This window comes from Bipolaris zeicola, assembly GCF_000523435.1.
Source record: "Bipolaris zeicola 26-R-13 unplaced genomic scaffold scaffold_96, whole genome shotgun sequence".
NCBI classification, from domain to species: domain Eukaryota; kingdom Fungi; phylum Ascomycota; class Dothideomycetes; order Pleosporales; family Pleosporaceae; genus Bipolaris; species Bipolaris zeicola.
Window position 1 is genome coordinate 23420 of NW_006912145.1, and position 13305 is coordinate 36724.

Genomic DNA, 13305 nt, shown 5'->3' on the forward strand with positions numbered 1-13305 from the left:
CAAGTTTCCCCTCCCCCCCACAAGGTGCCCCTCCTCCAGTCGGTCCAGCATGAGAAAGAGAACGATGGAGAGACAGAGACAGAGACAGAGCCGACAGCGGTTGAAAGAATCGTCCTTTCGGCCCTCGTACAACGCCCCATGCCAAAGTCTCACCGCATTACACCAATAACCCATTTTCCGCCAACAAACCACCATGGCACAAAGCAGCTGCACTCCACCATGTCTGTCCCAATATGTACCCGTTGAGTGTTGACTGACTGTCCAAGTTTGTGCATCATGTCACATTAAGATTTTGGCCATGTTTCCATGGATACTATTCGGGCAATTGCGCCATCGCGCCGACTACACTCTGCCCGATTCTCTCAACCGTTTAGCCACCACGCGGCCCCAATTCGGCTATCATCATGCAGATCATAATCATCGTCATCATAGTACATGCTACTCAGCAAACACAACTCTTGCACCCACTGTGCTTGCACATGCATCTGCATTCTTCCTCCATAGCCGGTGGTATTGCAATCTCAACCCTCACTCAACCACACACCGGCGTACCGTACCATTCTTCACTTCCACTTCTGCACAACAACCCCTCCGCGCTTGAACTCTACAATGTCACCCAGCACCTGGCCCTTGTCCGTCAGTTCCTTACTGGGAAATGTCGTCATGAGCGCCCATTCCCGGCCTTGACTAGCCGTGCTGGCCCTGGTCACAAAGTCATAGACGTCGCCAATAGTGTGTGTAGTGTTGAACCGCGATGTCAATCGTGTACCGTCCCCAAGACGGACCTGTAGTGTGAGTGTAGGTATCGACGAGTCTACCTCGACGCTAGGTTGCGCAGAGCCCCCGGACGTCGAGGCTCCTGTACTACTAGAGCCTGCAGCCGGCGTGGTAGCAGCCGTTGAACTCGAGCCAGGTGTGGGGCTACCCAGCCGGTTTCCACTGCCTGAGAAGGGAACGTACTTCTTCTTTGGCTTCTTGTAGTCCTCGTCCTTGTGCGCGTGTACCTCGACATCCACCTCTTGTCCGTGCTCTACATTCAGGATATGCAGCGGGGCGTGACCGGTGTTGATCATCTCCAGAGTGCGTGCGTTTGCCGGGTCATCGTAGCGAAACAGGTCGCCGTCGTCGACAGAGAAGCCATCGCGCCAAAGGTGGAGTTCGCGGTGGGCACGCGGGGGCGGTGCAGGCATGTTCGCGTTGGGGTCTGGGATGATACGCGAGGGAGCATCGTCGCCACCCAGCGTTGTGCCTGCACCACGGAAGTGCGAGCTGGCTGGCTGCTCGTCGTCACCACCTGGCCGAGGAGCATTTCTGTGTCTGTTAGCTACCGTGCTCTGTACGAGTAACTGAACTCCAACTTACTGTCGCGCCCTCTTCAGGATGTTGTTGATCTGATCGCGTGGGTTCGACTGGTTAGGGTTTTGCACAGCGAGGCCAGACTTCTCACCACCGGCAAAGAAGTCCTGGCTGTCGTCCTCAGGGCTATGGTCGTCATCGTCATCATCGTGAGCATGTCCGGGGCCGCCACCAGATGACTGCAAGTCCCTCAAGGTCCTCGCGCCCGCCACACCCCGCTGTCCCGGCTGTCCGCGGCCAGCAGGTCGCTGCGATGAAGAAGAAGATGAAGCTGCCGGTGTAGAAGAGGGAACATAATCACCCCCGAGCGTACGTCCGCCACCCGAGGTAGGAGGCGGGTTCTGGCTGGGGTTGTTCGTGGAATCGTCGTCACCGGCCATGTCGACGTCGGGCTCGGAATCGGCTTCTTGTTGTTCGGCGGTTTGGTCGAAGAATAGCGAGGCTGCAAGAGTGAGGTCTCCGTTGGCAGCGTTTAGGTAGCGTTCTGCCTGTTGCGCGTGTTGGTGAGCAGGTCCAATAGCTTCGATGAGCTTCCACATACCGTAGCAGCGTCCAGACCAGTCAAGCTAGCGAGCTGCGCAACCTGGGCGTCTCGGTCGGTAGCAGCTTCAGACATTACAGTTTGCCAAGTGCTGACGTGGGAAGATACGCCGTGTTGTTGATGCAAGCTCGGGAGTGTTGCCAATGTACCGTACTGTAGCTACCGGGTGGGGTCTATGTATCCCACGGCGTTCGTTCTGAGGCCGCAATTGGTGACGTCGCTCGGACTTTTGCGCGTTGAATGAGAAGCTGCAGCAAACAAACTAGTCAAAGTAATATAATAGAATTAAATCTGTCCTCGGAATTGAGCGTCTACAGTAATCACAATCCAACTAAACAGTTTATTCCAACAAAGCTTTCAAGTCTCAGTAACCGCTCCAACATGGGATCCAATGCCAAGACCGACGTTGAATTGAGCCTCACCAACACCACCCCAACTCCATCGCACCTCGGCCTGCCCTAACACAGCACCAATCCACCCTGCACAAGCATCCCAAACCACCTCCCTCACTCAATTCCATACACAAAATCCCCCTACAAAACCTCCAGCCATCCAGTCCTCCCATAGGACCAACCCACCACCAATCTCCGCACCCACCTCCGCGTGGGGCTCAAACCTCCAACTACTCCCATCACCTACCACCCATCCACCTCTCCTCACCACCACCACCACCACCACAACAACAACAACGTCGCAAACAACAATGACCTCTCCATCCCCCGCCCCAAACACCCTCACCGAATCCGGCATAACCATCCCTTCAGACAGCGAAACCTACGACGCAAACCCCGATCTCTCGCCCTCGCCCGCCTCGGCCTCATCCAGTTCCTCCCCCTTGATCTTGTACAAGCCGCCCACGCTCTGGGGCCTGCTGCGCGGCGCGGCGATTAACTTGCTACTGCCGTTTGTAAATGGATTGATGCTGGGGTTTGGCGAGTTGGTGGCGAATGAGGCGGCGTATCGGTTGGGGTGGTCGGGTACCAAGGTACGTAGTTATCTCCCCTCCCTTCTTCTTTCCTTTTTTTTGTGATTTGAAGGGGGTTTAGAGGGGGAAAGACAATGACTAATGTGTGAGTTACAGATATTTCCAAGTCACCGATTGGGTTCTACGACTGGTCGGCGCGTAGGTCCGGGTGTAGAGATGCGCGCGGATCCTGTCGAGCGAAGGCGGCGAAATGGGCAGGAACTCGACATGTACACTTCGCTGGAGTAAGACGTAGGCCAGATGGATGATTTTAAGGGTGAAGGCAGTGTGCATACAGATATACATACCCACGAGTCGATTGCAATGTCGGCGTTACGTTTAGAAGAAGAAGAGAGAAAAATGTGTCATTCAGGAGCATACATGCATTCCAATATCTGTACAAAGACACCACTATACTACAATATGGCATTTCCTAACCGTCTCCCTCAATGAACTTTTCTCCCTTGTGTTTGTTACGTTGAGAACACAGGTCTCAAGTTCAGCCGTATCATACAGTCACTCTCTGCCCCACACAACCTCACACTTCCTTACGACCTGTTTTCAAATCTTCGTCGACGCTCAATCTCATACTCCTCGGCCTTCCTCTTTCTCTTGGCCTCCTCGGCAGTCATCTTCTTACCCCCGTAACCCATCTTCCTCGTCCATGCTTCGGCGCTGTCGTTGAACCTACGCCACATGTAGCTGAGCCGGTAGTTCCTCCTGTAGTAATCCAGCTTCTCCATCATCGGCTTGCCCGCTGCACCCTCCTCGAAATCAACATCGCGGTCGGGACGGGTACGGTCCACCTTGGGCGCCTCAGCCTGGAGATGCGCAGGGATAGCCACGCCGGGCTTGATGTTGATGCCAGAGATTTGACGGCGGTTGGCGGGGGCCTTGCGGATGGGAGTGGGCGGCTGGTAGCGGATCCTGCCGTCAGGTCCCTTGATGTCGTTCAACTTCAACTCGCCTTGTGCAACCTTGGTGTAGAGCTCGTTGCTCTTTTTGCTCGGTAGGGTGCGGATACCAATCATGCGCCGGAAGCCGTTTTGGCGCAGCATCCAACCAGTGAGACCACCCATGATACCAGACACAAGGAAGTAAAGTTGCAGAGCTGCGGCTTGGAAAGCAGTCACCAGACCAAGCACCACTGCAAGACCAGTAAATAGCTTTTGGCGTTGTGCAGCCTGGCCAACGTCGTTTTGTACACCGACCTCGCCTCCATTCTGTGAAAACAGGTTAGTTCTCCGTTCGTCGTACCTCTGGAGATAGACATACCTTGAAGACAGTGTACATGACGGCCGTTGTCGCAGCCGGTAAAAGAAAGTATGGGTCACGCGAAGTCAAATCAGTAAACCACAAGAAACCGTCTTGTTCCATGCCAGGCACAGGCAGCTCACCCATGGCTCTCAGAAATCTGAAAGCCGAGAATCCAATCCAGGCTTGCATGAACATGAAACCTCCCATGGAAGCCATACCTCCGACGTACGGTCTCATAATTTCGGCCTGTTGCATCCTGTACAGATCCGCCTGTTGCTTATCACCCCGCGCAATGGCAGCCTCCATCTTGTCCTGTAGAGGCTTTGTCACAGGTGTCAGAGCGGCCATGGCTGCCATCTTATCTGAGCTAAGAGCCTGGAAGAAGAAGGTTGCTCCACGCACTACTACACCGGCGATCAGAATGGATCCGGCCCAGCCAAAACCTGACTGCAGGTAAATAGTCTCGATGCACTTTTCAAAAAGTGTAGTCATTCCCCAGCCGTAGTCTAAACCTAGTTCCTTCAATTGTCCAGCATGGTCAATAAGGCGAGTGGGATCGATTTCGGCAGTGGGGAGTGTGTCTTTGATCGGATCGCTCTCAAGCACATTGTCAAGCGCCTTGGATTCGCCAATAATAGAGGCATTCTCTGCAACCGTATTGGCTGAGCTCGACACTCCATCCACGACAGCGGGTTTCTCAATTGTTGCAGGCGCAAGTTCGGGAGTGGCTGTGTTCACGGCAGGTTCTGCATGCTTTGCAAACTCGGTCGTATGACGGTGGGAGAATTCGGCAACTGGGACTTGATTCGAGGGCAGAGCGGAGCTGGCGTCGGCAGGTTTGACGGAACTACCCCAGCTCCAAGGCGCGTACCATGAAGCATATCGGACAGACGAAGCGCTCAGCATGACATTATGAGTGCCGGCTGCACCCTTCCTCCACTGTGCAGATTGGAGCGGGCTTGTTCGACATGACTGTGAAGCGAGGCCAGCTGTACGGGGAAGCGATGAGAACTGCTACAGTCAGTATCTCTAAAGGAGAAGCTCGTCAAAGATGCATCTCAAGTGGTGACAAAAGAGTAGTCGTGGGTGCGAAGTCGTGTGGCTTCGCTAGGCAGGACGCGGGCGGGCAGATGGGACGAAGCGAGCAATTGGACCATTGGGTGTGCGCACCTTCCTTGTAGCTGTCGATCTAAGTATTGCTGATTGTCGTGAGGCCAAGGGCGCAATTTGGGCAGGCCGCAGCCCTCTACTTGGCAGCATTGCAGTGTGTCGTCCGAGGTCAGGAATGATGCTGATGGCCCCAGGACCGCCATCAGAAATGTCGTGCACGGGCCCTTTGTCAGTAGTTTGGTTGCGCTACCATGCAAACCTCCGAGATCCCCGCATCATCACTTCGCCTGCACCCACCCATCAACTTGCACCGCATAGCGCTCGATTTTTAGCATAGTGATTATCAATTCTTCGTTATCGATGAAGAGTAAATGTAAACAACAACGACTAGTCTACTGCGCACCTTTTATGGGTATGTTGGTCGCATGGCTCTGTCGTAACCCCCTCAACACCTCATCTGCATGCAACAAGCATCGCCAGCCGAACAGAACAGCAGCCCGAAAATCCACCTACAATATCCCATGTATATCCATGAACAAATAAAGAAAATTTCGCTTAAGCAGGGAATGTCATCGTGGGGAAGAATGCGAAAACAGTAACAAACCCTTAGTGTACAGCGGCTGAGATAAGAAATGCCGAAACGCCACCCTATTATGCGTGAAAGAAATTACGCCCTGCGCCAGGTGAAGCAACATCGTGGTCAACAGAATGCTAGTCCTCGTAGTTATTGCCTTCAGTGACGGCCAAGGCTTCCTCGGCCTGGCCACCGCCCATCTCCATCGCTTCACCAAACATCTCGTGCCCACTGACCGAGCTCTTGAATGGATCTTGCATCGGACTAGTCGGACCTGCTGGCCCTGAGCTCTCAAAAAGACCTGGATCGATTGGTGCGATAGAAGAGCCTCCACCAAAGCTGAGAGGGGCCGTCGTAGCAAACGTTGGAGAGTTGTTGTATGCCGACGTGGTAGCCGGGTTAAAGTACTCATTGTCGCCTTGGCTTTGGCGAGGTTCTCCGGGTGGCGTGTGCGACTGTTCGCCAGATCCTGGTGGTGGACTCGAGGGTTTGGTGACATCCCCTTCCTTGCGTTTGAACTGATGCGCCTTGGTCCTCAAGTGCTGTGGGAGATCCTCTGGATTAGTTATTCCCAATTGGTTCATCAGCTTTTGCTGCTTTGTCGGCCGAGGCTTCCGCGTCGAGAGAGATACTTGTAGGATCGGTGGCGGTGTTGGTGCAACGGGTGCCCATCTATGCAGCTCTTGGCGGAAGAAGTTGATCTCATTCGCGAGGAGAATTTCGGCGCCCTCAAGTTTCCGCAGATAGAATCGTTGTGTAGTAAGCTCATCGGGGCTTGACATCATGGGATTGATATATCGCGCCACGTAATCACGGAATTTGGTGCCATGCTCAATGAGCGACTCGAGTGTCTCCTCCTCCTCTGGCTGGAATGGCAGTCCTTGAAGCTCGTCCTGCCATAGTTGCAAGTCTTCGAGTTTCGGTCGGGTTGCATCACGCGGAATCTTTACGCGGTAGTCACAGATTGGGCATGTGTACTTGTCATCCTCCTTGACCTTTCCGCGTGCAATCTTCAGGCACTTGCCATGGTACCTGTTCTTGTTAGTGAACATTCTTCAGGAGCATTATTTGGTAAACTCACCATTCGTGACACAATTCGCATTCAATCATCATACCAGCTTCGGGTTTGCGGCAGATGCAAAAGACGTCGCGGCTCGACCCGGAACCATCCACCTCTTCTCCATCTGCTGGGCTCTGTTCGCGCGAAGCAGGTTCCACGGGCATCCGAGGCTGGTCAGAAAGGTCGAAACAAGCCCGATTGCGCTCGTCTACTTGTTTCATATGCGCATGTAGAATGTGAAGTGGCGCATTGGCTTTGCCAAAAAGTTTCTTGCCTCGTCGCATCCAGTCTTCATGGCGCTTTTGTTCTTTCTCGAGATCGCTGGTCCCAGCTGGCTTGCAGTTCAGTGCGTTGAGCCCCTCCATGGCATTGCGAACTTCCATATATCGAGGTCGCTGGGTGAAGTCTGGATTCTTGCTTCGCTCATACAAAGACATGATGAGCTCCTGCGCGTCCCGCTGCTTCTTGAGAATTGCATCCATAGCCGCTCGTGTCTCCGGTGTCACCGGCAAGTTGGTCGCTTGCTTGGAGAAAGCGTCGAGTTGTTGATAGTGCACATGCTCCACTTCCATAAGCTCTTTCGCTTTCTTCTCCCAGAACTCGCCTTGCGTGCGTTTGTCTTGCAGGAACTGAAGGTCGGGATGGTGTTCGGGCATGCCAACTTCGATTCCGCTTTTGATGAGATCACTAACTTCCTGGAGGGTAGGTGCCGGCTTGACTCTGAAATCCTGTGCATCTTGTAGCCATCTAAGTTGTTGTACAACCTTTTCAAGCGATTCAAGCTCAGGCAGGTCGACATTGAAGCCCTTGCCTTCTTCGAGAAGCTCGTCAAGTCGTGCGATGCTCTGCTCAGCAGGCCGGTCGCGCAAGGCAGTTCGTGCTTTGTTCTGGTATTCCACGATACTTTCTGCGCGTTCTCGGAGTGTGGTGATCTCTGGGCTGTCGAATCCTAAGTCCTTTGCCTGGTTAAGAAGTTTCTGAATGTTCTCAACGTTGCGGTACTCGCGTTCTTTCTCATCCGCCTCTGCAATGGCCGACTTGCTGGGTCTTCCCCTACCGGGACGTTCGGCTTTGCGGCGAGCCTGCAACTTTCTAGTCGTGTACAGAACCGCTTCGTCAGCTACTTCTTGACACTTTTCGACAAAGTCTTTTAGATCTTGAAGACCGTTCAGCTCCCAGTCAATCTTCTCTCCTTCGTGCAAAAGTGTACGCAGAGACTTTAGCTGCGGTCGTGGTCCCTCAGCAAGAAGGCTCTCCATCTTGGACTCCCAGACTTCGGGTGTGCTTGCCTTGTCCACGATCTTCTCAACCAGCGTCGTCAGAGCATCCTCTTGCATGCGATATATAAGCATATGCTGGCTCTTGGCTCCGGAGTAACGATCGGCCTCTGGAAGATCCGAACAACACTCAAACCACCCAGCATGCTGTAGACACAAGACCTTCTTCGTGTTGCGGCAATAGAAACGAGACAAATAGCCGTAACACTTGCAGAAAGCACATATTAGTTCATCCTCGTGCACGTCAGCATCATCGATGATGAAGTCAAGTTCACAGGGCGCGTCCGCGTTACTCTTGCCGTCAACCTTGCAAGTGTGCGCTTTAGCAACTTTATGTTTTTCGAGAAATTCTCTCCGCAAGCGCGTTTCCCGATCGCGCATCCGCTGCATAGCAGGACCAAGCCACTTGGCCGTCTTGATGGTCGTATCCTTGCGTGAGGCCGCGGCTAGTAGTAACTCATCATGAGAGAAGCACGGTTGGCGTCGGTAGTCCTGGAGACGCTGCACCCCATGCTCCCCAAATGGCTCCCAATCACTTGGCGCAAAATTCACCGCCTCGTTGAGATTGAAACCATGGTTAAATCCAGCATGGTAAGCTTCGGGGAAGGTTATCACAAACTCGCCAGCACGTTGGTCAATTGCATAAACCTTGACTCCCGCTTTCAATAGTTGCTCGGGAGTGAGAAGCGTCACGAGTTGAAACAAGAGATCGGGCTGGCTTTCAAACAGTTCTGGTACTGCTTCACGCATAGCTTGCTCAAACTTGTCGGTATCCTCGGCTGGCACGCCGTACCAGGTCTTGGTAGCTCCAAAGTGTTGGTAGTTTGCAGAGTACGTATAGTGATCCTCGGCATGCCAACAGAAAGTTGAGAAAACCATTCCCACATACAACCAAGGCACTGTCATCCCTGAAATATCGGACTTGATATGGCGGAACAGCGAATCTGGCGCATACGGCAAAACAGTCAAGTTCCACGGGTCCGTAGAGTAGGGGTCTCGTGGATTCTTTTCAATGGTTGGAAATCCGCTGCCGTGAGTCGTAGAGTGAATGTCTGCTCCATATTCTACTTCAACAGTCTCTGTCACGTTCGCAACTGAATGCCAGAACTCGCGTTCAACATCGTCTTCTGTGACCGGCTTTGGTGCGTTAGTGACTGGATCAAAGGGCATTTTGGTAGCAAAATGACCCTGCTTGAACTGATGCGCTTTCTCCTGGAACTGCTTGAGCGAGTATATGCCCCCTTCTTCGAAACCAAATTCGCCTGTGCCTACCAGACAGCGTGGGCAGTGCCAGTCGTAGGCAGGAATGCCTTTGATTGGAGGATCTAAACAGTAGCCATGATAGCCAGAGTCGCAACTGTCACATAACAAGATGTTTGAGGGGTCATTATCGGTACCGCAATTTTCGCAACGATCACCGGGGCGCTCGTCGGCGGCGCGCACACGAGGGAACGATCGGCCTGGCGTGGATTGGCGAGGCTGAGTCATGTGAGAGCCGGCCACAGTGGGGGCAGCATCTTTCTTCAGGCGTTTACTGCGCCTGCCATTTGCCTCATCTGCATCGTCATTTGCACTGCTATCTGCATCTTGGGATAGGGTGCGCTTCAGCTGGTTGAATTGATGTCCATTGGACAATGGCGTCGAGCCAATACCAGATGGCCGTAAATCAGGGGTGTTGTCAGCTGACAACATTGGGCTGCCAACGTTGCGCAACGGCGTAGAAGTGCGCGACTCCAGCACATCTCGATGCATACTGCTTGGTGCGTTTACTGTAGCAAAGGAACTTGGAGTGGAGGGCTGCGTAGTTGGCTTAGGTGGTGGATGCGCGTTAACCGCTGTAAAGCCGCCGGAATTTACTGGTGTAAAGCCCGACTGCATGGCGGGCTTTGGGAGCTCGGGCGGCGGGGTTGGAGCTGATTCACTGTGCAGAGTCGCGTTGAGAGCTGCTGAAGCCTTCATAGCGGGCGACTCGGTGGCATTGGCTGCAGGCGTGCCCTGTAGCGATTTCTTCACAGGCGAATGTGCTGGTGAGGGTGTAAACGGTCCGCCGTGCTCGTATTCCAGCATCTGCTGCACACCAGGTTTCACCAACCGTAGGTACTCTTCGTACGGGTGCAACCATTTTTGGTACGAGTTTTTGAGGGATGTAGACAGCGAAGACATTATCTTGCCGCTGTAGCCGAGGTCGCGTCCTATTTCAGCCCATTTCTTCTGCTTGCAGACACGTTCAAAGCCACCCCTCTTCTCGACGGCCTTTTTGAGTTTGTAAAGGTCCAATGGCCGTTTGTCCACGCTTGGGAAGCGCGTGAGACTGTGGCCATGCTGCTTGTGAAATTTGGCGAGCTGATCCAGATAATTCAGATTGGCACGTGTACCTAGCCCTGATTAGACTCGGGTTAACAAGGCAAAGTTTGACTGGTACATACCCCCCTCGACAGAATTCAGTTCCTGGCGTCGCGTGCGAAAATGGAAGCGCTGTTCCGCATCAGTTTAGCTCAAAGTAATTCATTTTAATAGCAGCGAGGATGGGCACAGGCGCAGTCGGGTATGGCGCGTGCACTCACCTCTGTATCAATGGCAAAACCGGGGTTCCAGCTGTCCGGCGGAACAATCTTGACAATGCCGTACTTCTGCGCCTCTTCGCGGATGCTCTGGATGTACTTGACAGGGTCCTTGAACTGCTCAGTGGTCGGTCGATAGGTAGGAGCCTCGCGCAGGCCGAAGAGACGGTTCTGTTTGGGTGGCAGGTTGTTTGGCGCTCCATGCCCTCTGCGCTCTACCGTGGCGAGATCGAGTGGTGCTGCCTTGCGCGCGCTCAAAGGGATGGTGCCTGCCCCATTCGGTTGCGCGCCGTTCGTGGCAGGTGTCGCGCCGCCGCTCGTTTTTGATTTTGATGCTCCAGGGGCTCCGTCCGACACTCCATTGTCCGTGGCGACTCGAAAGGTAGTCATTGTAGCGCCTGTGGGAGGCCCGGCTTGGGGTATAAAGTCGACCATGGCCCTTTCCCTACTCGTTGCACCTGGCGGGACAAGTGGTAGGGATTATCTGCGACCTCGCGACGATGAAGGGGGTAATTCTTGGTAAGGCGATGGCAGTCGGGATTGAGTCTGTCGGTGGTGGTGGGCGCTATCGAGGGGATATATCTGCAGTCATGGAGGCTCTGGAGCGGCAAGCGACCGCTTTTGACCCAAGTCGGGCCGTAGAGTTCACTGATATTATGTAGAATGACACGCCCGGAAGATGGCAGGGCTGGGTATTGGCGACGAACGTGGGTGTGGACAGGTACGTATGTGTGGCGCGGTCTCGTGGGGAGCGGCGAGGTATGAGGAGGATGGATGGGGCCGCTGAAAGGTGCGAGAGGTTCCCTACTATGCCTCGCTAGCGGCGGATGCACTATCACACCCAAGGTACCGAACTCAAATCCATCGACGCTTATTCCGGCGGTGCGCAATCATCGGTCGCGTGTGCGAAATCCCAATGGTGCCTGCGCCATGCTACCCCGTGTTTTTGAGGTTGGCTCATCCATGGCACTGGTGTCCATTTGAAGGATATCAAAAGGGCGCGGTCACGGTAGTCATGGTGGATGGTATCAGACCTCCTACACGCCCCCCATCTGGCCACGGCATCACGGCTCCTACACCCTATGCTCGCGCACACACACCCCTGTCTGGACGCCTGTTCAATGGCTGGGCAGATTCATTGTATAACATGTCCCAGTCGGCACGTGCAAAGTGCTGGCTGCATCGCTGCCCATTTCAAGACTGCCGACCCAGACTACAAAGCCTCGTCAGTCCATGTTGATTCAATTCATTAGCCGTGTCGGACACAAGACTGGCTGTCATCAAGGATCTCGTTTCTGCAACAGACAGTCGTGGGATCCATGGGCACTACAGGTAAGAAGGCCGAGCGCAAGGTTGTCGCATCGGGAACCACCCCGGCCCCACCAATCACAGCGCTGCCCATCTGCACCATCCCGTCAGCCCTAACTGGCCGTTGCCGCTTCTAGATGCCATCGACAACAACACTCTGCCTCAACCTCACGTCCTTTACCAGGCCGTCCAATGGCCAGTCCTATCAAAGCAGAGAGTCGACCTATCCCGGCTTTCTACTGCTGCTATCTGCTTCGCTCCAAGAACCGCAAGGCCTTTTACATTGGCAGCACGCCTAATCCGGCACGTCGCCTGGGCCAGCACAATGGATCTACCAAGGGCGGCGCAAAGCGAACCTCAATGCAAGGCAAGCGGCCATGGGAGATGACTTGCATCGTCACAGGGTTCCCCTCCAAGTCGGCCGCCCTGCAGTTCGAGTGGGCGTGGCAAAACACGCACGCGACTCGCCACATCGAGCGAGATATACGCGACGCAAGACGAGACGAATTGTACAAGGGCAAAAAGAATGCGTCGCCCGCCAAGAGACCCCGGCCACCAATGTCGCTCGAGGCACGATTGAAAAATCTGCATCATCTGTTGGGGGTTGGGAGTTTCAGCCGATGGCCCCTACACATTCGCTTCTTTGCCCCCGACGTCTTCGCGCAGTGGGAAAGACACATTTCCAAGATGAAGACAAAGCTGCCAACTTACATCACAGTTAGACTAACACCAGCTGAACTTCCAAAGCTCGCATCAGACGTACAAAATGAAATGCGCACACATTTCATACCAGATGTCATACGAGCAATTCCAGTTGCATACGAAGACTGCAAGTCGTACGTTGAAAATTCTAGAAGCATGCTTGCAGACGATCAAAAGAGAGCTTGCGCTGTTTGCAAGAACAACTTAAATCCAGAAGAGTCGCTGGTGCTGATCTGTCCTATGGAGGCCTGCCGTTCCGTGTCACATGTGGCGTGTTTATCGCAAAAGTTCCTTGCAGAGGAAGGTAATAAAGACGCATTCATTCCGATTGAGGGAAGGTGCCCAAGTTGCCATACCGTTCTCAGGTGGTCTGATATGATGAAAGAATTGAGCCTAAGGGTGCATGGCCAGGAGGAGATCAAAGCCATGTTCAAGACAAAGCGGGCAAAGAAAGCAGAGGGTAGCGCTGTAGAAGAGGTCGACGAATTTCCTGACATTGACGACCTGGATGCTGATTTGGACGAAGATCTCGATGAGACGTGGGTCGAGAACGTGAACGAGGATGACGACAAGATTCCAGTGTCAAACAATGGAT

At 53.8% G+C, this 13305-nt stretch overlaps 5 protein-coding genes across 5 annotated transcripts; 2 read left to right on the forward strand and 3 right to left on the reverse strand.

The window, feature by feature from the left end:
- Window positions 1–563: 563 nt before the first annotated feature.
- On the reverse strand, window positions 564–1972 carry COCCADRAFT_37605 (uncharacterized protein; the record flags this gene model as incomplete). The annotated part of the gene is made up of 3 exons (XM_007715057.1): window positions 564–1311; window positions 1363–1844; window positions 1898–1972. The coding sequence occupies 3 exons, from the start codon at window positions 1970–1972 to the stop codon at window positions 564–566; spliced, it is 1305 nt and encodes a 434-aa protein (XP_007713247.1).
- A 628-nt stretch (window positions 1973–2600) lies between these two features.
- COCCADRAFT_98690 (uncharacterized protein) lies at window positions 2601–3110 on the forward strand (the record flags this gene model as incomplete). The annotated part of the gene is made up of 2 exons (XM_007715058.1): window positions 2601–2882; window positions 2979–3110. 2 exons carry the CDS (start codon window positions 2601–2603, stop codon window positions 3108–3110), a joined length of 414 nt encoding a protein of 137 aa, XP_007713248.1.
- A 299-nt stretch (window positions 3111–3409) lies between these two features.
- Window positions 3410–5378, reverse strand: COCCADRAFT_37607 (uncharacterized protein; the record flags this gene model as incomplete). The annotated part of the gene is made up of 3 exons (XM_007715059.1): window positions 3410–4084; window positions 4137–5129; window positions 5289–5378. 3 exons carry the CDS (start codon window positions 5376–5378, stop codon window positions 3410–3412), a joined length of 1758 nt encoding a protein of 585 aa, XP_007713249.1.
- A 561-nt stretch (window positions 5379–5939) lies between these two features.
- Window positions 5940–11090, reverse strand: COCCADRAFT_5842 (uncharacterized protein; the record flags this gene model as incomplete). The annotated part of the gene is made up of 4 exons (XM_007715047.1): window positions 5940–6834; window positions 6884–10514; window positions 10566–10614; window positions 10704–11090. The coding sequence occupies 4 exons, from the start codon at window positions 11088–11090 to the stop codon at window positions 5940–5942; spliced, it is 4962 nt and encodes a 1653-aa protein (XP_007713237.1).
- A 1110-nt stretch (window positions 11091–12200) lies between these two features.
- COCCADRAFT_5843 (uncharacterized protein) lies at window positions 12201–13266 on the forward strand (the record flags this gene model as incomplete). The annotated part of the gene is made up of 2 exons (XM_007715048.1): window positions 12201–13187; window positions 13237–13266. 2 exons carry the CDS (start codon window positions 12201–12203, stop codon window positions 13264–13266), a joined length of 1017 nt encoding a protein of 338 aa, XP_007713238.1.
- Window positions 13267–13305: the final 39 nt, after the last annotated feature.